We start from the raw sequence: 22,875 nt of genomic DNA on the forward strand, positions 1-22,875 counted from the left end.
GAAATGTACATGTAAATCTGGGGTGCGTTCAGTTTGGTTCAACGTTTACTACGTTGCATTAGTTTGTAGCCTACTGAACACTTTCCAAGAACAGTGCACAGTTCAACAGCCTTTGAGGTAGGCCTGTTTTCTCCCATTTGGCTATATCAATATGGGTGTGACCATTAGATATCGCAAAACTCATACACAATCGCCCTCTGGGCCACCATAACCACACAGTTATTTACGACCAGTAAAGATCAGTACAGTACCGGTTCTGTTGAATTAAACCGTTGAACACAGTTGTCATACTGAATGCACCATTGATGTAGGTCCATCCACCAAAAAGCAATGAATACAAATATAGAACCCATTTTCAAAATAGTGAGGGCGTACAGTCTGAACTCAAGTCATCGATTGCCTTAGTAATTCAGGATTAATCCATCTTCACTTGATGAACATCTAGGTCAGCGGGTCTCAACCCTGGGGTAACTCTACTAGTACCTGGCATACCCACAGATGGTACTTGGGAAGACTCATAAGAACATGGGCATTGGGATCAGTTGGTGGGATATTTTGGGTAGAGCCAAATGTGTTGTGTACAGCACATGTCAAACGCATTCCACAGAGGGCCGATTGTCTGCAGGTACATTCTTCCCTTGTACTTGATGAATAAAGGTCACTAATTAATAAGGAACTCCGCTCTTAATTTCCAGGTATTCATTTAAAGGAAAAACCAAAATCCAGCAGATACAAGGCCTTCATGGAATGAGTTTGACACCTGTGTCCAGTAACCAAAAATGTTGACAACCACTGCTCGATGGTGAAAAAAAAAATGATTTGTTGATAATATGGGCATAACACTTGCATTTTCTTCTCTTATCCACTAAGAGGCACTAGAACATACTAAATGACAACACTAGCCCCCTGAAAATAACAGGCATGCAGGTATCTGCCAAAATAATGTTAACACTTGCGTAAATGAGGGATACAATGTATATTGAACGCAGGCGGTTCCACAAGGGTGTGGTTCCTGAATTAAGCAATTACCATGCTTAGGGTCATGTTTAAAATAGCTGGGCAGGCAATTAAAGTATTTTTGCTACCATGGCTATGCCACCATCAGAAGACTATGCCCCCTCCACAGGGAACAAATGGTCACAGAATGGTTTGATGAGCATGTAAACCATATGCCATTGTCATCTCAGTCACCAGATCAACCCAATTGAACACTTATGGGAGAATCTGGAGCTGGGCCTGAGACAGCGTTTCCCACCATCAACAGAACACCCAATGGAATTTCTCACAGCAGAATGGTGTGGGATCCTTCCAGTAGAGTCCCAGACTCTGGCTCGTTGTAGCCCAACGCTCTATTAAGACACCGTTGGGGTTTCCTTTATTTTGGCAGTTAGCGCCATGTCCACAAATAGATGAAAGGCCAAAAACAATGCATGGTTTTCATCATATTTAATAGTGCAATTCAGTGTTTGACAATATGAACAAACAAATAACATTGACACATACCCAACATTCAAATGCAGCAATTGTTTTACAAGCAGCATGGGCAAAAAACCTCATACAAAGACGTCCCGGCCCAATAGCTACACTGAGTATACAAAACATTAAGAACACACCTTCCTAATATTGAGTTGCACACCCCCCACCCCTCAGAACAGCCTTAATTCGTCAGGAATGGACTTTACAAAGTGTCGAAAGCATTCCACAATTGTCAAGTTGGCTGGATGTCGTACAGTTATTGCCAATTCTCCCTCTGAATGCCACACATACACAAGCCATGTCTCAAGGCTTAAAAATCCTTCTTTAGCCCATCTCCTCCCTCTCATCTACACTGATTGAAGTGAATTTAACAAGTGACATCAATAAGGGATCATAGCTTTCACTTGGATTCAACTGGTCAGTCTCATGGAAACAGCAGGTGTCCTTAATGTTTTGTATACTCAGTGTATAGTTACAGCTCCAATTTGGTCTCAAAAAGTAAAGTAGGCCAAGAAAGGGACATTTGGCCTGGAATGAATAGTGCAAAGGCATGAAGTGGAATCAATGCACCTGTATCCACAAGTTTCCAGCAGTCCATCCATCCTCTTAGGGCCTTCATCTACGCCCCATCGTTTTAAAGGCCTTCAGAGACTTTGCCATCATAGGTGCCACCCCTCAAGAGAAAGAAGAAGTAGAACATTCGCAACTTGGCCATAGCCTGGTGTAATAAGCCTCATCTGTGTATTTCACAGTAAAAACAATGGTTAACTCTGATCAAGCTGGTTCCACAGGCTAATTTGATCGGTCTAGGATTATGAACGGCCAGACTGATGTTGATTTCTATATTTGATCTTCACAAGTACACCTGTATACCATTGTCATGGGGTGTATTCATTAAGAAATGTTAACAGAATCAGCGTAAACAGCGTAAACTGATCTGAATTTGTCCAGTAGAAACTCTTGTTTTGCTTCCGTTTGGTTCATAAAGAGTTAACAGTTTCCGTAATGAATACACCAAGTCTTTGTAGGACAAAACGCATTTCTGAATCGAATGAAAGATGCTGGTATATTTCAAGGAAAACAAATAAATGTAATGTAGCCATTGTGAACAGGCCATTTCTACTCCTACACAAAGTAATTCAGCAGAGTATTGATGTAATCCAACAGTCAAACTCACTTCTCACAAATCCCCCACTTTGTGGGAATGCAGACCTTTATCACCTGCTGGTTAAAATGTAATCCTGCATTAAGGCACAAGCATTGACTTCTACTAGAAGTTGCTGGCCTACGACAGCTGCATGCACAAAATGGGAGAAGTACAATTTGATCCACGTATATTACCATTAGTCTCACAAAAGGAATCAGTCCCTGGAGTAAAAAGTTAGAAATAATGTCAATACAATTACACTGTTCATGAATCAGTAGTGAAGTACTGTTAACCCATTAGGTGCCAAGTGATTCTACTTACGTGTTTTTTTGCGGGAATCTTGTCCTTGGCTTGTCCCAGAGACAGTGGTGCTTGGCCTAGGAGGTTCAACATAGCAGGGTCTGGCTCTGTTTTCCTGGGCCTTGACACTGAGAAGGAGAGGGGCAGTGCACAGTGTTAAGATCATGGCGTCTACATTACGGTTACATCCCAATTGCATACACACACAAAAATGATTTAATAACACTGTTAGAGAAACTGTAAACCATACTCCGACAGAAAGGGTTTAACAAACATGTTGGAGTTTGAACAAATCCATTTTTTTAAATGGTTTAAATAGCATCAGTTCAAAAGCGCCACCAGAAATGTCTAAAACCATTTGTTGTATTGATACTGCCAAATGTATTGAGTCAAGTCTAGTGAACAATGTCTATTACAATGATTTGTTGCAGTGGAAAACTGAGGACAAGCAGAATGAAACCAGTTTATCCGGCACTACCACGATCTTAACAGCCAGGTTATGGCTCTGTTTAGCAACCGTTGCTGGTTATTTTCATTTGGGGGAGTAGAGCGTAGACCATGGGAACAAATAAACACTGTCCATGGTCAGGTGATTGAGCTACCAATGAAAGTACAATGACATGAGTCAACCATTGAGTAGTAGAATGTCAACCATGTCTTATGATCCTCTAGTGCATACATTAGGCTCAGTATTGAGTTGTTACCCATCTTATGAAATTATATTAGGAAAACATTACAGTTCATCAAGATATTGATTAAAATTAATTTCAGTTCAAATTCTAAATTATTCAAAGAATAGCAACTCCATAAGATGTATGATTGTCATACTTGGAGCAAGAATAATGTATTTTCTGGCATATACATTTGTAAGTAGGCATCTTTGTCACCATGGTCAATATGAGAATGACAGGATGGTGGGGACAGACCTGGGCCTGTCTAGTGGGTGAGGCGGCAGTACGACACCAGTAGGTCCATTGTTCTCCTGCTGGATTCGTGGATGTCTTGCAGTTCCATGGATCTCTTGCTGAATTCTCACATTTCTAGGCGGCTTGGCAACAGAGTTAATAAACGCCATTTTCACCTGCCGACCTGGGAGTGGGAGAAAGAGGGAAGAAATTACATTTTAGAAGACAAATTCTTATTCCACAACTAGTATTAGTGAAAAGACCTACAGTAAGTAAATATGCCAACTGTGTGGAGTCTATAAGATATGATTGGAGACAAACCAAAGATGTTTGACCCAATAATAAAAATACAACCATTTACACATTAAGGAATAATTGCACTATAGCATTGAGTTTACTGTTAGAAATGGGGAGATATGGATTTGACAGAACCCCAGTCAGTGATGGGAAAGGCTTTATTCTACATAATCTCCAGCCCTACAAGGCCAGCAGAGGCCATGACAGATTGACAAGGTTTAGATTTAACCCCGTAGCCAGTCGCCCTTTAGATCTATTCATAGCCTCTGTTGGTCGGGGGACAGATGGCCAGGTCGACATTAACCCAGTGCCTGGTCAGCATTAAGGGGTAGTCTTGCTCAGATCACTTCAAAACAACTGGGCCAACTGTTGCTCAGTCCCTTTCAACCCAAGACCAGAGTTTGTAAAGTGGAGGATCTCAGTTTAAAAGGTAGCATAACTTGACGTCAGAGCATGAGCACTGTCCAAAGGCTGAATGGTAAGACATCTAGGGTTACTTTTTGACCCGTCCAAGAACTTGAATGTCAAGGATTTCCTGTGAATGATGTGAAGCAATACAAAAACATGATGAAATAGCAAACCTTTGGGTTTTCCTGAATGGGCAGAGACTATGGTTTTAGTCAGTCTTTGGAGCTTCCTCTCCCTTTCCTCAGATAGCCTCATATGCATCTCTCTCCAGGACTCGTACTCCTCTAGATGGGCATTCCTGAAGTCCCGCTGACAGTGCTTCTCCCATAAGTGATCAGTCAATCCAACATACATCTGTCAGAGAGCATAGATGGTTTAGCTGACAACTTCACGAAAACGATGTGCACGATTCAATGGGGCAGAAGTCCTGTGATTCTGGATGGCCAGATAGCTAGCAACAATGAGAAGCTGCCATGTGGGGAATCGTAGGTGGCTCGTGTCAGCTTGTTCTTGATACTATGTCTTGTTGAGGTGTTGACTAATGTCATGTCTATGCTAATTTGGCAAAACAAATTGCTAGCTAGCCAACCAACAACGATAAATGTATTTGAGAGAAGCACTCATTGTGCAAATGTATTTAAACATTGAAATATAGTTTACATGTTGTAAATAATCTAAGCCAACCAAGTCTGTTTTGTCCCATAGTTGCGTGCGCGTCAGTTCTTGCTAAACAACCAACCCGTCTATTGGTTGATCAGTGAAAATGGCAAATCTGCTCACAGTACCCATATTTCTTGCCAAACCTTACAAATCTAAGCCATCAGTACTCACAGCTATGAAGTGTCAAATTGGTGTAAGAATATTATTTTTATACCAAGTTGCCATGGTGAAGCCATATTACCTATGCAGCACTATCAGACATACAGGAAGTACTTGCAGGTTGGCACTCAGGGGTAAAGTGATGGGAGGCCTGTCCAGCGGTAACCCTTGCAGGCACAACACTTAAATCAGGCCTCCTCAAAATCAACTTAAGAATGGGATTCTTACCGGGTTGCACTCTTCAATACGAAACAGCTGATCAGGTGTACAGCGCTCTAGTACTGGCTCAAGGATTTCAAATGGGACCCCTCCGATCTCATAGAGCACTAAGAAAAGATCAGAGCGTTAACATTCTCTCCATCCAAAGGACAGCCTGCGTAAGAGTGTTGAGGTTCCCTGCCTGGGCCATACTCACAGTCAATGTTGTTCTGCAGTGCCCGGATACATTGCTGGTACAAGGACATCATGGCTGGGAGAAAGGCGGACTTCACACCAGAATAGACCTGCATCTTCCGGTTGAGTCTTTGACCAGTGAAGACCGGGCCCTCAGAGACCAAGACTTTAGATTTCTCTTCCACTGAAACAAATTACACCCACCCCGAAAATACTTTATTTGATCATTAATTCAACAGGGAGTCCCATTGAGACCAAGGTCTAACAAGGGAGCCCAGCATTTTACATAGCAAGATAAAATAGGATTCAAGTCATGACATGCAACTACATTTTCAGTGGAGTTAGATTAAGTTTGTAAAGCTTGCTCAATCACAAACCCTTGGGGGAAAAAAAACACAGTTTACACTCACTTTTCCTGTCGTAGTAGTTGAAGTTGGAGAGCTCGTCATATTCGGGTAGAAATGTTGGCAATGGAATATTAAGCAAGTCCATCACAGACCCCTTCATAGCCTTAAAAAGGATGTCTTCGATCAATGCAACATTGTTGAATCAGAATGTCACCTCAAAACATTTATGAAAATATTTACAATGCATTACAACTCCATGCCAAATGTACCTTTTTAGGCAGTGAAAAATCTGCAGTCGCCGCAGGTAACTGCTTATTGGTTTTCGTGCTGGGTGTCTTCACAACCTTTACTTCTTTTTCAACAGTCTTAAGTTTCTTAGGTGTTTTTTTACTGTCAGATTTTTTCTTCCTCTTAGGCGTGTTGATGTCATAGCTCAAGAAAGACTCAAAAGACATGGAGGGCACCTCGACGTCATCGCCATTCGGCTTGTCCTCAATCGCCATTTTCTCTTTGGTCTTTGATTTTCCCTCTTGTTTAGCCTTTTTGTCTTCATGGCAGACTTGATTTCTTTCACTTGGTTTCCGCCTCTCTCCATTACAACCTAGGGAGTCACTCACTTTTTTGTTGTCTTGGTCATTGGATTTGTCAATAACTGTCCATTTTTTATCAGGTTTAGATTTTGATGACTCGTCGCTGGATGGTTTAGGACACGGCAGTGTTTTTCTATTGGAGTCTCTCCTTATCCCACATTTCCCTCCGTTATCTGAATTGTTGTTAGATTCTTCCCTGGAAATCGACTTGGCTTTCTTGTGGCTGGTCTTAAATGAAAATGTTGTGTTTGGCAGCAAAACATTTTCATCTTCAGAATTTCTACTCATATTACTTTTTTTTCCAGTAACCATTAAACACTCTCGTGTCCCCTTCTGTTTTTTCCCCTCATCCTTGTCCTTCTTCCAAGTACGCTTGTTTTCCTTCTCACTTTTAAAATGATCATTTTTCAATTCACTTGAGTCTTCATCTACTTCCTGTAAATGAGACATCGCTGCAGTACCTTGGTTTTTGTCTTCAGTTTTCAAATGCTCATCTTTGGAAGTTCCTTGGTTTTTGTATTCAGTTTTCAAATGCTCATCTTTGGAAGTACCTTGGTTTTTGTATTCAGTTTCCAAACTTTCTTCATTTCTGTCAGTTTTCAAATGCTCTTTTTCTGAAGTGCCTTTGTTTTTCTCATCAGTTTTCAAATGGACCCCTCTTGAAGTAGGACCATCTTGGTTGTCCTCATCGGTTTTTAAACGCTCATCTTCTGAAGTATTTTGACTTCGGTCCTCTATTTTTGAGCATGCCTCTTTTGAACGGTTTTGAATCTCTGCATCGGTTACCAAAAGCTTGCTCTGCGAAGCTTCCTCCTTCTCTGTATGGCTGTATGAGGGAGAAATTCAAACACTCTAGTAATGAACACTGGACAATCATTCAAATTATTCGAAAGCAAGTGTGCTAAGTACAATACCTCACGGTTTCTTTAGGAACCAATTTCTTCCAGTGACTGACCAATAGCCTAACAGCTTCTCCTGCATCCCCATGCTTGCGCAAAGAGTTTACAGCTTTGCCGATTCCAGTCTCCTAATCATAATCAAGACAAAAATACATGAAATTGAGTACAAATGGGCACAGGCAAACCACAACTCTTCATGCAACACACACACAATTTTAAGTATAGGAGTGTCTTACTGCAAGAATGTCTAGGGTTATATCCAACTCCCTTAGTTTCTTTAAGATTTTCAGGACCTGTAAGATAAACAGATGGCTATGCATAAACCAAAGACTGTAGATGGTATACATTTTCAGTTTACATTAGGATGCAAACATAGTGCCCATTTCCAAACATTTGTACTAAACTGTCCTTGCACGATTAGAACGCCTAACATGTTTATCATGAACAACTACCACATGGGGGGGATCATGTTTATCATGAACAACTACCACAGGGGGGGATCATGTTTATCATGAACAACTACCACAGGGGGGGATCATGTTTATCATGAACAACTACCACAGGGGGGATCATGTTTATCATGAACAACTACCACAGGGGTGGGATCATGTTTATCATGAACAACTACCACAGGGGGATCATGTTTATCATGAACAACTACCACAGGGGGATCATGTTTATCATGAACAACTACCACAGGGGGATCATGCAGAGTTTGTATGAAAAAATAAATGTTTTTTTTTTAAAGTTAACGTAATCTGAAACAGCAACGGGAACTAATGGACAGACATGCACAATATGGTAATCCTCGTTTCAGTTCACTAGAAAGCAGTGCTTGATTTGTACATGAGCGCACCAGAGTAGAGTACCGGCACCTAAAATGTTCTACTGCTTGAGGTCCTGTTCCTCTTAATTATTGTGGTGCTCCTGCACCTACATAGAAACAGTAACAGCACCCAAAGTGAATACCTGATCCTATTTCAGTTTGAGTCAAGTACTCCTAGACAATCCCCTCCCAGCTTGCCTGCATCCACATCAGTTGTAAAAATGTGGCTGCCTACAGTATGTAGCCTACTGCATGTGTGCAGCAGAGGCCTCACATCCAACCCAGAAACAAGGTATTCACGTGACAGGTGGCAAACGTTTCATCTGTATTCATAATTCTCTCAAACATAACTATTCCAGTAAGTGTTTATTCCAGGAGGTGTTTCAGCAACTCAGCGCCGAGTTGACAGACAGCAGCCACAAATTGGGCAACTGGCTGGGTTGCTAATTATAGCGCCAGAGCACTTCATTCCCCCCAACAATCTTCCCCACTCCACACTGGTTGACAAGACGGGAAGCATTTTATGTCAAATGTGACTTTTCGTAGAAGGTTGTTAATTGTGTTAAGGTAAGGAAATGGGTAAACTAAACCCCCCTCCCCCTCCAAAAAAGAAAAATCAACGCGACGTCACTTTGATATTAGCTGCAGCACTTCCTGCCATAACCCTCCTCACGCCTAACCCAATATGAAGTTGTTGCACACATGCTCAGACAACGCATCACCAGCAGCATATACTTAGTCACAAGAGTCCCATGTTGTTAAAGTTGTTCATAAACTCTTCCAAACATGAATGTGTCAAACAAAACACGCATTTAATGAATTGATTTGGGGGAGCAGCTCTGCTGACATTGAATATGTTTAAATAGACCACGTGACTTATTTTGTAAACCTCAGTGCTTCCATCACTAGCCTACCGTACAATAATTGTGATTCAGTCGAGAAGGCTATCGAATTTGAACCATTGGTGTTAATCTATTTATTACTGTCCAGGTAGAGTAATTGTAAAATAAATAACCGGCGTAAAACTACAAGCAATTACACTAGTGCGTCTAAAATACCTTCTTTGATTCTGTCGTTTCTTTGAGCTGAAGTTTTAACTGCAGCACTTTCTTCGACACGTCAAGTGCGTCCATCACGTTGGCTCACGTGCATTCATTGACCCGAAAGCGCTACTGCGCCACAGTCACGTTATATAAGGGGCGGTGTCAAAGTGTTTTTTATTAAAGAGGTATGTCCAATTATACAAATATCAATTAGTGAACGTGAGCAGATGTCAGTGTCACTGTAAAAGACCCCTCTACATCAAACCATCCCAAAAATCCTTTAGTATACAAATGAGCTGATGAAATGATGTGGTCCTAAGTCACAAATGACACATCCATAAGACACATTAGACATCACAGTTGTCTGAGAATCTTCATTCTCATGATAATATTTTTTCTCCATTTGCAATCGGAACTTTATCACTAGTCGAATGAATCACCAGATAATTATGATGTCTATTTGAGTTATTACATTGGGTTGACAATTAGGCCCTACCCATAATAATCAAGCCAGAGAGATGGATTTGAATGTAGCCTATGCTATATGACAAGTTAAAACCCTGACCTGTTCACCGGACGTGCTATCTGTCCCAAACCTGCAGTTTTCAACTCTCTATAGACAGCAGGAGAGGTAGAGATACTCTCAATGATCGGCTATGAAAAGCCAACTGACATTTACTCCTGAGGTGTTGACCTGTTGCACCCTCGACAACAACTTATTATTTGACCCTGCTGGTCATCTATGAACATTTGAACATCTTGGCCATGTTCTGTTATAATTTCCACCTGGCACATCCAGAAGAGGACTGGCCACCCCTCAGAGCCTGGTTCCTCTCTAGGTTTCTTCCTAGGTTCTGGCCTTTCTAGGGAGTTTTTCCTAGTCACCGTGCTTCTACACCTGCATTGCTTGCTGTTTGATGTTTTAGGCTGGGTTTCTGTACAGCACATTGTGACATCAGCTGATGTAAGAAGGGCTTTATAAATACATTTAATTGAATTTGATTGAAGTTATTCAGGGTGATCCCAGCTACCATATTACAAGTCAGTAGACTAGTATTGTGTCCCCCTCACACGTATTGGGCAATACTTCCATTCGCATGCTCAGAGGAGGAGTTTACTCCACTTTTCTGGCACTGTTGAGTATAACCAGTCTCTATTGCCCACTATCTGAAGGTGCAAGTCTTTTTTCACCTGCTTCTCATCTCTTTGGTAAGTAAGCCACGTTTTGGCCATATTATTCCTATGTTTGTAATGTCTTTGTGTCTGTCTGTCAATTACAAAAGTTGCCTAAATGTTTGTTAACATGTTTGGTTTGATTTTGGCACAGTGACACAATACAGTAACCTAATGTGTAGGTTTGACACCATAGTTTTATTGTCAGTTTATTTCCATCAGATTTCAAATTAACTAGGAAAGTTTTTACAAAAGGCTGATTATTTTTTAGGCTATAATTATAGATCTGTTGACTTTCTGGATAATGTTTTGGATTTTTCTTTCAACTTTCAGTTTCTTTACATTTATAATTTCTACAAAGGTGAATTATTTAATTGATTAGTTGATCATTGGGCCTTCTTTTTTTAAATCTTCAGAATTAACTGAACTTTTTAGAAGGACATTTGGCTAGGTCCTCCTGACACAAGTCTATAAAAGGAACGTCATGGGTGAGCTATCCAGCGTTGCTATTCCTGGTCACAGAACTGATACATCGCGACAGATGCAGATAGCGGAATGTTTATTCGCTGACTTGCGCTACAGCATTATTCTGGAATAGGCCAACTATATGTAATTTTAACTCATTTGATGGAGAAAAAAATGGTAGTCTATTGTAATGATGTTTACGTTGATTATGTCTAACAACATTGCTTTGAATTGATATCAAATTTTAATGTAAAAAAATGCAAGTAGGATAGAATGGGCCTTCATACTGTTAGAGAATGTAATACCCTTGTCACAATCGTTTCCAAATGTATATTAAAATACATGTAAAAAATACAACGGTTTATATTTTCATTAAGGTGTTGAACTTTGGTTGCAACTTTCAAATATCAAAATAACAGTATAAATGCAAAGAAATGATTGTGTTTTCTTCAGACAGCCTCACTTGTTCACACTGTATTCAGCCACTTTGTCAATTATTCCACAACATACATTGCCAAATGGCCGCAGCAACGTATATAACATGCCTAGATGCAGGACTCATAAAAAAAAGGCCTACTTATAACCACAAATACAAGTAAAGCTGTAATGATTATGATATTACACATTTGAATTTGACAATATTTTGTGTGACAATATTTCACTCAACTGTACATCTGTCAGTTTTGTCATAAATGTATTAGTTGCCATATGGTGTTGTGATTGTTTTTTCATTTCAACAGGTTGCTCTTGCTCTGACATATTCTTATTTTCCTTCAAGTAGGTCTGGGCTGTGTCCATCTGTTGCAGCCATGGCACCCAAAAAAAACAAGACTGCCAAAAAGAACAAAGGGGATAACAATGACATTACTATAATGGTCGAGGATAGCCCGATCAAAAACATTAACGGGCTGAACACCTTGTTGGAGGGAGGAAACAGCTTCACCTGCATCTCAAGTGAAGTCACTGACCCTGTCTATGCTCCTAACCTCCTGGAAGGTCTTTGTACCATGAGGCAGGACAGTTTCCTCTGCGACCTGACCGTCTCTACAAAGTCAAAGTCCTTTGATGTCCATAAAGTTGTCATGGCCTCCTGCAGTGAGTACATTCAGAATATCCTGAAGAAGGATTCCGCCCTCACGAAGATCGACTTGAATGACCTTTCACCCACAGGCCTGGCCACTGCCATCACATACGCCTACTCAGGTAAACTAACCCTGTCATTGTACAGCATTGGCAGCACCATTGCAGCAGCCATGTTGTTGAAGATCAACACCCTGGTGAAGATGTGCAGCGACTTCCTCATGCAGGAGCTCAGCGTGGAGAACTGCATGTACGTGGCCAACATTGCCGACACCTACGGCCTCAAAGAAACCAAAGAAGCCGCCCAGAAGTTCATGAGGGGGAACTTTATCGAGTTCTCTGAGATGGAACAGTTCCGGAAGCTCACCTACGAGCAGATCAATGACTTCCTCAGTGATGACTCCCTGCAATTGCCCTCTGAGATTACAGCCTTCCAGATAGCCATGAAGTGGTTGGACTTCGATGAGAAGAGACTGAAATACGCCCCAGATCTTCTGACCAACATTCGCTTTGGCACCATCTCAGCTATGGACCTGGTCAATCATGTCCAGAATGTGCCCAGAATGATGCAGGACCCCGAGTGCCATCGTCTCCTGGTGGACGCCATGAATTACCACCTGTTGCCTTACCAGCAGAACATTTTGCAGTCCCGCAGAACAAAGGTACGTGGTGGCCTCCGTGTCATGCTGACAGTGGGTGGACGACCAGCTTTGGCGGAAAAATCTCTCAGCAAAGAGGTTCTCTACAGGGATGAGGATGACGTATGGAATAGGCTGACAGAGATGCCAGCCAAGAGCTTCAATCAGTGTGTGGCAGTCCTGGATGGCTTCCTTTATGTTGCTGGTGGTGAAGACCAGAATGATGCCAGGAACCAGGCGAAACATGCTGTCAGCAACTTCTGCAGGTGAACATTTGATTCTGTATGAGCTTATTCTATTGTAAATGTATCCTTTCTGCTCTTATAGTATGGCTGATATTACACAGACCATGACCAGATATTGTACTGTACATTCAAATAATAATTTGTATCTAATAACGTCTTTGTCCATTAGGTATGATCCTCGTTTCAACACCTGGATTCATTTGACCAACATGATCCAGAAGCGCACCCACTTCAGTCTCAACACCTTCAATGGTCTCTTGTTCGCTATTGGAGGTCGTAACTCTGATGGATGCCAAGCTTCAATGGAGTGCTACGTGCCTTCCTCCAACCAATGGCAGATGAAAACCCCCATGGAGATCCCCCGGTGCTGCCACGCCAGCTCTGTCATTGATGGCAAGATCCTTGTTAGTGGTGGTTACATCAACAACGCGTACTCCAGGGCTGTGTGCAGCTATAACCCTTCCACTGATATGTGGCAGGATAAGAACAGTTTGAGCTCCCCTAGAGGCTGGCATTCCACTGCTACAGTCGGAGACCGGGCTTATGTGATTGGTGGCAGCCAGCTGGGTGGTCGTGGAGAGAGGGTGGATGTCTTGGCTGTTGAGTGTTTCAACCCTCACAATGGACAGTGGAGCTACTCTGCCCCGCTAAACACAGGAGTGAGCACTGCTGGTATAGTCAGCATGAATAATAAGATCTATCTCCTTGGAGGCTGGAACGAGATTGAGAAGAGGTACAAGAAATGCATCCAGGTGTATAACCCTGACCTCAATGTATGGACTGAGGATGATGAGTTGCCAGAGGCTACAGTTGGCATCTCATGCTGTGTCCTTACCATACCCACACGCAAAACACGAGAGTCCAGGGCCAGCTCTGTTTCATCTGCACCAGTCAGCATATAGAGTCTGGCAGGTTGTTTGATGTAGTCTGCCAGAGGACCAAAAATCCTCGAGCCAGTCCAATTCAGAAAATCCTTTATGCAGAAAGTGATCATCCCTCTTTGAGTAAAAAAAAACAACTGATAACCTACAAATGTCACACACACACATCTAATTTGGAATTGAATCAGATATATTCAAATTGTTTTTTATACGTTTTATGAAGGATGGAATTTCTTCCAAATTAAGGCAAATCATAAAATTGTTATGTGCGACATCAATTCAGGAAGTTGTTTTGTGTTGTGAGACAAATTTAAATATTTTATTATCAAGGGAAACATTTCTTTCCTTTTGGGGCCAATTCAGCCGTAATAGTTGAATCAGCCCTACTCTCCCTAGACCACAGATTTTATTCCCAATATTAAACTTATTTGGTGTTGTGCTAATAGTAACTACATTATTTGTACAATACACATAAACATGCCTATATGGTGAACCCTTGTTATGTCACTATCATTACTTTCCAGTGACATAAAGCTAAATACACTGTATATAGTATAATCAACGACTGGACATATGATGATGATGGAAGACCATTGACTTAAATCCTCATATACAGCAGTGGAGGCTGCTGAGGAGAGGACAGCTCATAAAAATGGCTGGAATCCATGGAATGGCATCAAACACATGGTAAACCACAACAATTCAGGCGCCACCAACCTCCTGTGATATACAGGTATACAACTGTGATTAACATTTACAGGGACGTTTAAAAAAAAATGTAAACTCATATTCATCATCTCCAGCACCACCCCAACATACAACATATGTAAATGAGGGCGTGTTTCTATGTAGATGGAGAAAGACGAGTGTTTCCACAGACATCATCGGTTTGCATCCAGTATGTTGATGTTGTGGTGCTGCTAGAGATCATACATTTCCCTTTGAAATCTTCAGATGTCAATGCAGAAGATAAACTAATTACTAAGCATTCTTTGTTGCTGAAATATGATATTGTTGCTTCAAGGAGTAGACGCTGCTGGTTTCTTGTTTGTTTTCTTTAACACACTATACACTACAGTCATGTGAATTGTATGTACTGTCCTGACTCAGAAGAAGCTGTTGGGAAAATGTGGTTATGATGACATTGGTAATATTTGTTTTGTAAAAAGAGTGAATACTGGAAAATACAGCTATTAGCCTGAGCTGTTAAGGGTGTGGGCACTCTGCAACAGTGCCTCCTAATTTCCCTGACAGCTCATGATTTATTTTGTTCTTATATTAAACATTTTTAAAAAGTTGTGTTTGACATATAACTGAAATTGTTTAAGAGGTGGATGGTTCTAATTTTCACTTGTAGGTGAAGCTGGATTGATTAGTCTCACACATACCATAAGGCAATACACCAGTATAAAAAAAATCCTACATATATAGTCTGAATTGGTCTTTTCCTGTAATTTATGCAAAGCTATATTTTACAATCATATATGCAAACACTTTTTCACTTTTTGGCATAAATTCTCATATTTTTACGGGGCCACAGAAGCATTTTGCTTTACGATTTTGGCTAGAAAACTATCATGTTTTCCTGCCAAAAGTTTATTACTAGAGCAGGGGGCAAAACGACAGGTCAAGGGCAGGCAGAGGTCAGTAAACCAGATCAGAGTCCATAAGGTACAGAACAGCAGGCAGGCTCAGGGTCAGGCAGAGGTCAGTAAACCAGATCAGAGTCCATAAGGTACAGAACGGCAGGCAGGCTCAGGGTCAGGGCAGGCAGAATTGTTAAAACCGGAAAAACAGACAATAGAAAAGACAGGAGCAAGGGGAAAACCGCTGGTAGGCTTGACGAACAAAACAATCCGGCAACAGACAAACAGAGAACACACTGGGGATAACGAGAAAGATGTGCAACACCTGGAGGGGGTGGAGACAAGCACAAAGACAGGTGAAACAATTCAGGGTGTGACAAAAAAGTCACTCATCAATCAGTATATCAATCAGTATATCAACTGTACTTGAGTTGTTGTTTTAGTTTACCCTGTACAATGGAACCAATGGAGTAGTCTAATTGAAGGAGTGAGATAAATGAAGCACACCTTAAACACTAAGTTCACATGACATGCATTTGACCCATGTCTGCTGAACATGTATGAGCTTACCTTGCTTTAGTGCAGTAAATCCAGTGGCTGTGAGACACATTTGCCTATGAATACTATAGATGAGATAAAGCCACCTGTATGTGAGTCACCCTGTTTCATGGTCTATGAGTCATAGTTGTTGAATCATTGTGACTATCAGGTTCAAACAGAAGACAGCAGAAGACTACAGAGGGCGTCATTTTCAGTCCTCTCCACAGTGCCGAAATGTACAAACGTTTTTGTCCTATAACTTGCAGCATACAGTTTAAGTCAGAAGTTTACATACACCTTAGCCAAATACATTTAAACTCAGTTTTTCACAATTCCTAACATTTAATCCTCATAAAAATTCCCTGTCTTAGGTCAGTTAGGATCACCACTTTATTTTAAGAATGTGAAATGTCAGAATAATAGTAGAGAGAATGATTTATTTCAGCTTTTATTTCTTTCATCACATTCCCAGTGGGTCAGCAGTTTACATACACTCAATTAGTATTTGGTAGCATTGCCTTTAAATTGTTTAACTTGGGTCAAACGTTTCGGGTAGCCTACCCCAAGCTTCCCACAATAAGTTGGGTGAATTTTGGCCCATTCCTCCTGACAGAGCCGGTTTAACGTAGTCAGGTTTGTAGGCCTCCTTGCTCACACACGCTTTTTCAGTTCTGCCCACACATTTTCTATAGGATTGAGGTCAGGGCTTTGTGATGGCCACTCCAATACCTTGACTTTGTTGTCCTTAAGCCATTTTGGAAGTATGCCACTTTGGAAGTATGCTTGGGGTCATTGTCCATTTGGAAGAACCATTTGCAACCAAGCTTTAACTTCCTGACTGATGTCTTGAGATATTGCTTCAATATATCCACATAATTTTCCTACCTCATGATGCCATCTATTTTGTGAAGTGCACCAGTCCCTGCTGCAGCAAAGTACCCCCCACAACATGATGCTGCCACCCCCGTGCTTCACGGTTGGCATGGTGTTCTTCGGCTTGCAAGCCTCCCCCTTTTTCCTCCAAACATAACGATGGTCATTACGATCAAACAGGTCTATTTTTGTTTCATCAGACCGGAGAACATTTCTCCAAAAAGTTTGATCTTTGTCCCCAAGTGCAGTTGCAAACCGTAGTCTGGCTTTTCATGGCGGTTTTGGAGCAGTGGCTTCTTCCTTGCTGAGTGGCCTTTCAGGTTATGTCGATATAGGACTCGTTTTACTGTGGATATAGATACGTTTGTACCCGTTTCCTCCATCATCTTCACAAGGTCCTTTGCTGTTGTTCTGGGATTGATTTCCAATTTTCGCACCAAAGTATGTTAATCTCTAGGAGACAGAACGCGTCTCCTTCCTGAACGGTTTGACGGCTGCATGGTCCCATGGGGTTTATACTTACGTACTATTGTTTGTACAGATGAACGTGGTACCTTCAGGTGTTTGGAAATTGCTCCCAAGGATGAACCAGTCTTGTGGAGGTCTACACATTTTTTTTCTGAGGTTTTGGCTGATTTCCTTTGATTTTCCCATGATATCAAGCAAAGAGGCACTGAGTTTGAAAGTAGGCCTTGAAAGTCATCCACAGGTACACCTCCAATTGACTCAAAGCTTCTAAAGCTTCTAAAGCCATGACATAATTTTCAGAGAAGAGAGAGGAAGAGAGGATGAGAGAGGTAGAGAGGAAGAGAGAGGTAGAGAGGGAGAGAGGTAGAGAGGGAGAGATAAGGAGAGAGGATGAGAGAGGTAGAGAGGAAGAGAGAGGAAGAGTGAGGACAAGAGGAAGAGAGAGGAAGAGGAGAGGAAGCGATAGGTAGAGAGGAAGAAAGAGGAAGAGAGAGGTAGAGAGGGAGATAAGAAGAGAGAGGAAGAGAGGAAGAGAGACAAAGATAGAGGTAGGAAGGGAGAGGAAGAGAGAGGAAGAGAGGACGAGAGGGGAAGAGAGAGGAAGAGAGAGGTAGAGAGGAAGAGAGGGGAAGAGAGAGGAGGAGAGAGGTAGAGAGGAAGATAAGAAGAGAGAGGAAGAGAGGAAGAGAGACAAAGATAGAGGTAGGAAGGGAGAGGTAGAGGAAGAGAGAGGAAGAGAGAGGAAGAGAGGAAGAGAGGACGAGCGAGGAAGAGAGGAAGAGAGGAAGAGAGAGAGGTAGAGGAAGAGAGAGGTAGAGGAAGAGAGAGGAAGAGAGAGGAAGAGAGGAAGAGAGAGGTAGAGGAAGAGAGAGGAAGAGAGAGGTAGAGGAAGAGAGAGGAAGAGAAAGATAGAGAGGAAGAGAGAGGAAGAGAGAGGTAGAAGAAGAGAGAGGAGGAGAGAGGAAGAGAGGAAGAGAGAGGAAGATAAAGATAGAGAGGAAGAGAGGAAGAGAGAGGAAGAGAGGGGAAGAAATCTGGAGGATCATGAGAGAGTACCAAAGAGAATAGTAGAATTCCTCAAATAGACAAGCACCTCTTTTATCTCAGATTTTTCTGAACTAATAATCTCTGTATGCCCCACCCTCTCCAACACTGTAATTCTGGGAGATTTTAACATCCATGTTGACTAACCCAAGTGCTCTATGGCTGCTGACTTCCTTAACTGGGCTGGCTAAACCTGTCTTTGCAGACGGTATTGGAGCATCGGGTCACAGACCACCAGGCTCAGAGACAGCTTTTACCTACAAGCCATCAGACTGCTGAACACCTGAGCTAAGACGACCACCTGTACATCAACAGTCTCCTTGTACTGACTCTTCGCACCTTAGTACACATGCACTCGCCCATACATTCACTCACACATATGCACAAACACATACACACATACAGACACTCATGCACACACTCACACCCACTATAACTAGTATAGTAGGCATTGGAATGAATGTACAGTATATTGTATAACAGTCAGGTTATTGTAACAGTTATTGAACAAGACAGTTAACCCACTGTTCCCCGGTAGGACGTCATTGAAAATAAGAATTTGTACTCAACTGACTTGCCTAGTTAAATAAAGGTAAAATAAAAATAACTTTTTTGGCAATGTAATCACTGTAATCAATGTAATCAATGTAATCACAGTAATAACTAACCAGCAGTGGCGGATTTAGGTATGGGCGGCACGAGGCGCCCGCACAAAAAAAATTGGAACGGTGACATTTGTGCGATCGCTCATTTGCACGTCACATCAATGATATCATGTCACCGTGTGAGACTGTGGGTCAATTAACCTTGTCGGAGTGGGCGCCCTGATTCTAGGTTGTGAGCTAGGCAGGCTACTGCCTGGGAAGGTCTCACACTCAGAAGTACAAGATGGGGAGGGGCGGGGGGAGGTAGACCTCAGGTCTCCCCACTGGAAGCCTGAGGTAGGGGGAGCGGTGAAATCTATCAAATATAACGCACCTCTAACTTTGTACAGTACTGATGCAATTAGTAAAATCAGTCACACTATCAAATGCTACCAAATAAACCACAATTCCTTCATAATACTGTGAATATATAGTTTCACACACATAGCTTTTGTGATATATTGAGTCTTTTGGGGTGTCTTATGCCTAGAATTAGCCATGGAGGTTGTATGGTTTATTTGGTTCCTTCTCTGAAAGTTTGATAAATTGTGCATAATGACATGCATATTTAATTGCGCAACAAACACATTTTGAGTGTCAGACTCATATAATGTTTTTCAATGCACATTCAGGGGCACTTCTGAAATAATTTGGAGCACCCTCTGGCACTGGCCAGGATGAGGAGCCATCAACCTCCTCAGCCACACAGGCGTCTCCACAAATGTTGTCTGAGCCTGAGGATGAAGAGCCATTTTCTTCCACTTCCCCCCAGCAGGATTCTTCAGGTGTGTTTGTGGGCAAACGCATGTGCGTGTGTGTGTGTGTGTGTGTGTGTGTGTGTGTGTGTGTGTGTGTGTGTGTGTGTGGGTACACGCACATGTGTTTATGTGTGCATCCCTGCATAAGATAAACAAAATAAATAATTTCCCTTTTCCAAAGTTTTAAGTTTCCATATTGTAGGTAACAAGGATTTTATTATTACTGGGTATGTGGGATGTTCCATCACTATAAATGCTGTGAATAACTTGTGTAAACTAATGCCCATGTGCTCTCCATTAGAAATGCCTGTAGCAGCATCCCCACCAGACCCTGCTGCTGAGGATGAACCACTGTCTACAGACCCTGCTGCTGAGGATGAACCACTGTCTACAGACCCTGCTGCTGAGGATGAACCACTGTCTACAGACCCTGCTGTTGAGGATGAACCACTGTCTACAGACCTTGCTGCTGAGGATGAACCACTGTCTACAGACCCTGCTGCTAGTTGCAGAGGACCTAGTGAGGTACCACCTAACTTAGTTTTCCAAAGGAATGACAGTGATGGAAGAAGTTGCCACCACCAGAATTTCATGAAGACCTTGGTGAGTGGTGAAAAAATCCCTAGAAGTTAGTTGGTATATTCTGAAAGAAACAACAGCCTCTTCTGCTTCTGCTGTAAACGATTTTCAAATAAGAAAATTAACTTAGCATACTCAGGACTGACAGACTGGAAACATGCAAGTTCTTTGCTGACTTCACGCGACAGCAGTCACAAACACCAAAACTGCATGAAAACATGGAAAGAACTGGCAAACCTTCCAAAGTCTCTCCAATGAGGAGCTGACAGAACAATGTTAGGCCCTTAGTGTGACACTGCACTATAAAGAACACTCAGACTCGGATGGCAGAGAGCTTGCACAGGAACTGAAGAACTTGCCTGACTTGCCATCAAAGACGATGACCCTGCTTGAGCTGCTGATATTTATACAAGAAAGGGAGCTCTCAGAAATGTATCCAAATTTGTGGATTGCTCTCAGAATTAGTCTTACTCTTCAATAATCAGGTTCTCCTCTTTGTAAGTGTGTTACTTTATTTGTGTGATATAGGATTTGTGCAATTTAGTTTTATTTGCGTGTTTTTTGTTAGCAATAGGGTAATGGTGTAATAATTTGTATTTATATACTACAATTAGTTTGTCTTTGTCTTTGTTGCTTCTTTTTGATATTTATGAGTGTAATGATGTGCGCTGAGAGTCGGGAAGCAAGTTCAGGGAATGAGTGTTAATACAAAACAAGAAACATGCAGTTTATTAGGTTACAGATACATTCAATTATGATGAACTTCACAGGGTGGTAAAAGTGCACGTGATGAGCTTGATTCTTCTTTGCAATAAATACACAGGGTCTTATTCTGGTGACATGATGATCGACGCTTGGCTGCCGTTTGACAAATCTTCTCCATAATAATCTCATCATGTGAGAATGAGAATCGCAGAATGGTGAAATTACTAACTGACTAGAGTTGACTGTGTGATATTAGGTTGCTCCTTGTGTAAATATTTTCCTTCTGGATTTGAATCAACTACCGTGTGGATTTGAATCAACTGTGAATGAACTAGCCTACCCGCACGGTTTCTGTGAGCTGTTGGCTAGAGTGCAAATGCCAAGATGAGTAGGCACATTCGCTATATAACGCACGTTTTTTTGTGAATATCTGTAGAGTTGAAAATGCGATGGAAACACATTGAACATAAATTGTTTATTTGGTACATGACAATTTAAAGGAAACATGTTGTGTGCACTACGTCATCACCTAATGATTTTTATCTGCCACAAGTCAGTTTGGTGGAAACACCACTGGAGAGAAAAGGCGCATATTTTCCTTAAACGGATTATTCAATATGCGCATGAAAATCTGTCGCCAATTGGATGGAAAAGTATCGACTGTTTAAAAAAAAACACCCTATCCTAAAGCAATGTAGCAGATGTGGAACTCACTCCTCAGCGTGAAGTGTCCCCACTTGCGCTGAATCAGGAGGGAGCAAGCACTGTTTCGTTTACCTTCGCCTAAAGATACTAGGTTTCAACTGCCAATCCAGTAGCAGTTAGGAGCTATAGTTAGCTTTGATTGGTCAATCAAAAGACGAGTATTTGCATAAAGTCACGATTTTCCCAATCTAAGTCCGGCCCTCTTCACGCTCTCTCACCTATGTTTGCATCGCCCCACTTCGCTTCTCATTGCTTTTCTTTAATTGAAAATGAATGTCTTCCGTTGTTTCTTCGCCCGACATTGTCCCCAGTTGACACCGGCCCTTAGCCCAACTCCAACTTTACTTGCATTCCTCCGGGCTGGCATCTCAACACAATGTATTAATTACACTCTGACTAAGTGGTGATATAGAAACAGATAGTAGACCAATCCTGATGTTTTCTTACAGTTTATTAGGCTACAGTTTTTTAATATTTTTAAATATGAATTTTACAGAGTGGCGCACGGTGTGGTGTCAGCCACATAGATCTCAACACATTTATTCCTGGGCAATAGGGTAGGCTACTCATTCTATTATGCCAAACTATGACTTTGGCATAACGCCAAGTTGTGCAAAAATGGGAAACTAGGTGAAAGACCAGCACTGTACGTACAATCACTTGCATTGTCATCGTTACAATATTTTCATTTTTTTTAGACACACCTTATGGTGCTTTCAAGACAACTGTGAACTCGGAAATAACCGAGGTCAAATCATAATTTAACCTTTATTTAACTAGGCAAGTCAGTTAAGAACAAAGTCGTATTTACAATGATGGAGCTCTACAAAATCGGAGCTATACAAAGATGCTCGAGTTTCCAACTTGGAATCCCGAGTTGAATGACCATCAAAAGAAGTTCTTAGTTGGTGGAGCTAGTTTTTCCCCCAGTTCCCAGTTGTTTTGAACGCGGCAGTAAAGTAGACTTTATGCCTACTGGTTTGAGGGAGGAGGGAAAGACTGCTGAGTCACAATGACGCGTCCCCCCGTTGTGGTTTAAGT

At 41.7% G+C, this 22,875-nt stretch overlaps 2 protein-coding genes across 4 annotated transcripts; one reads left to right on the plus strand and one right to left on the minus strand.

Annotated features, from left to right (window-relative positions):
* Positions 1–1,429: 1,429 nt before the first annotated feature.
* Positions 1,430–9,562, minus strand: eloal (elongin A, like). 2 transcript variants are annotated; one of them, XM_029685434.2, is made up of 12 exons: positions 9,466–9,562; positions 7,818–7,874; positions 7,597–7,709; positions 6,362–7,508; positions 6,156–6,255; positions 5,768–5,929; positions 5,581–5,678; positions 4,707–4,887; positions 3,850–4,012; positions 2,945–3,051; positions 2,654–2,697; positions 1,430–2,150 (listed from the first exon to the last, which is right to left on the minus strand). In XM_029685434.2, exons 1-11 carry the CDS (start codon positions 9,538–9,540, stop codon positions 2,657–2,659), a joined length of 2,244 nt encoding a protein of 747 aa, XP_029541294.1. In that variant the 5' UTR covers positions 9,541–9,562; the 3' UTR covers positions 1,430–2,150; positions 2,654–2,656. The 2 variants fall into 2 exon arrangements, with proteins under 2 accessions (XP_029541294.1, XP_029541293.1); XM_029685433.2 differs by lacking the exon at positions 2,654–2,697.
* Positions 9,563–10,553: 991 nt separating this feature from the next.
* klhl31 (kelch-like family member 31) lies at positions 10,554–14,625 on the plus strand. Of its 2 annotated transcripts, none has more exons than XM_029685435.2 (3): positions 10,554–10,659; positions 11,870–13,072; positions 13,221–14,625. In XM_029685435.2, exons 2-3 carry the CDS (start codon positions 11,898–11,900, stop codon positions 13,951–13,953), a joined length of 1,908 nt encoding a protein of 635 aa, XP_029541295.1. In that variant the 5' UTR covers positions 10,554–10,659; positions 11,870–11,897; the 3' UTR covers positions 13,954–14,625. The 2 variants fall into 2 exon arrangements, with proteins under 2 accessions (XP_029541295.1, XP_029541296.1); XM_029685436.2 differs by having other exon boundaries at positions 10,556–10,659; positions 11,867–13,072.
* Positions 14,626–22,875: the final 8,250 nt, after the last annotated feature.

The sequence above is a fragment of the Oncorhynchus nerka genome, linkage group LG16, assembly GCF_034236695.1.
Source record: "Oncorhynchus nerka isolate Pitt River linkage group LG16, Oner_Uvic_2.0, whole genome shotgun sequence".
Lineage (NCBI taxonomy): Eukaryota > Metazoa > Chordata > Actinopteri > Salmoniformes > Salmonidae > Oncorhynchus > Oncorhynchus nerka.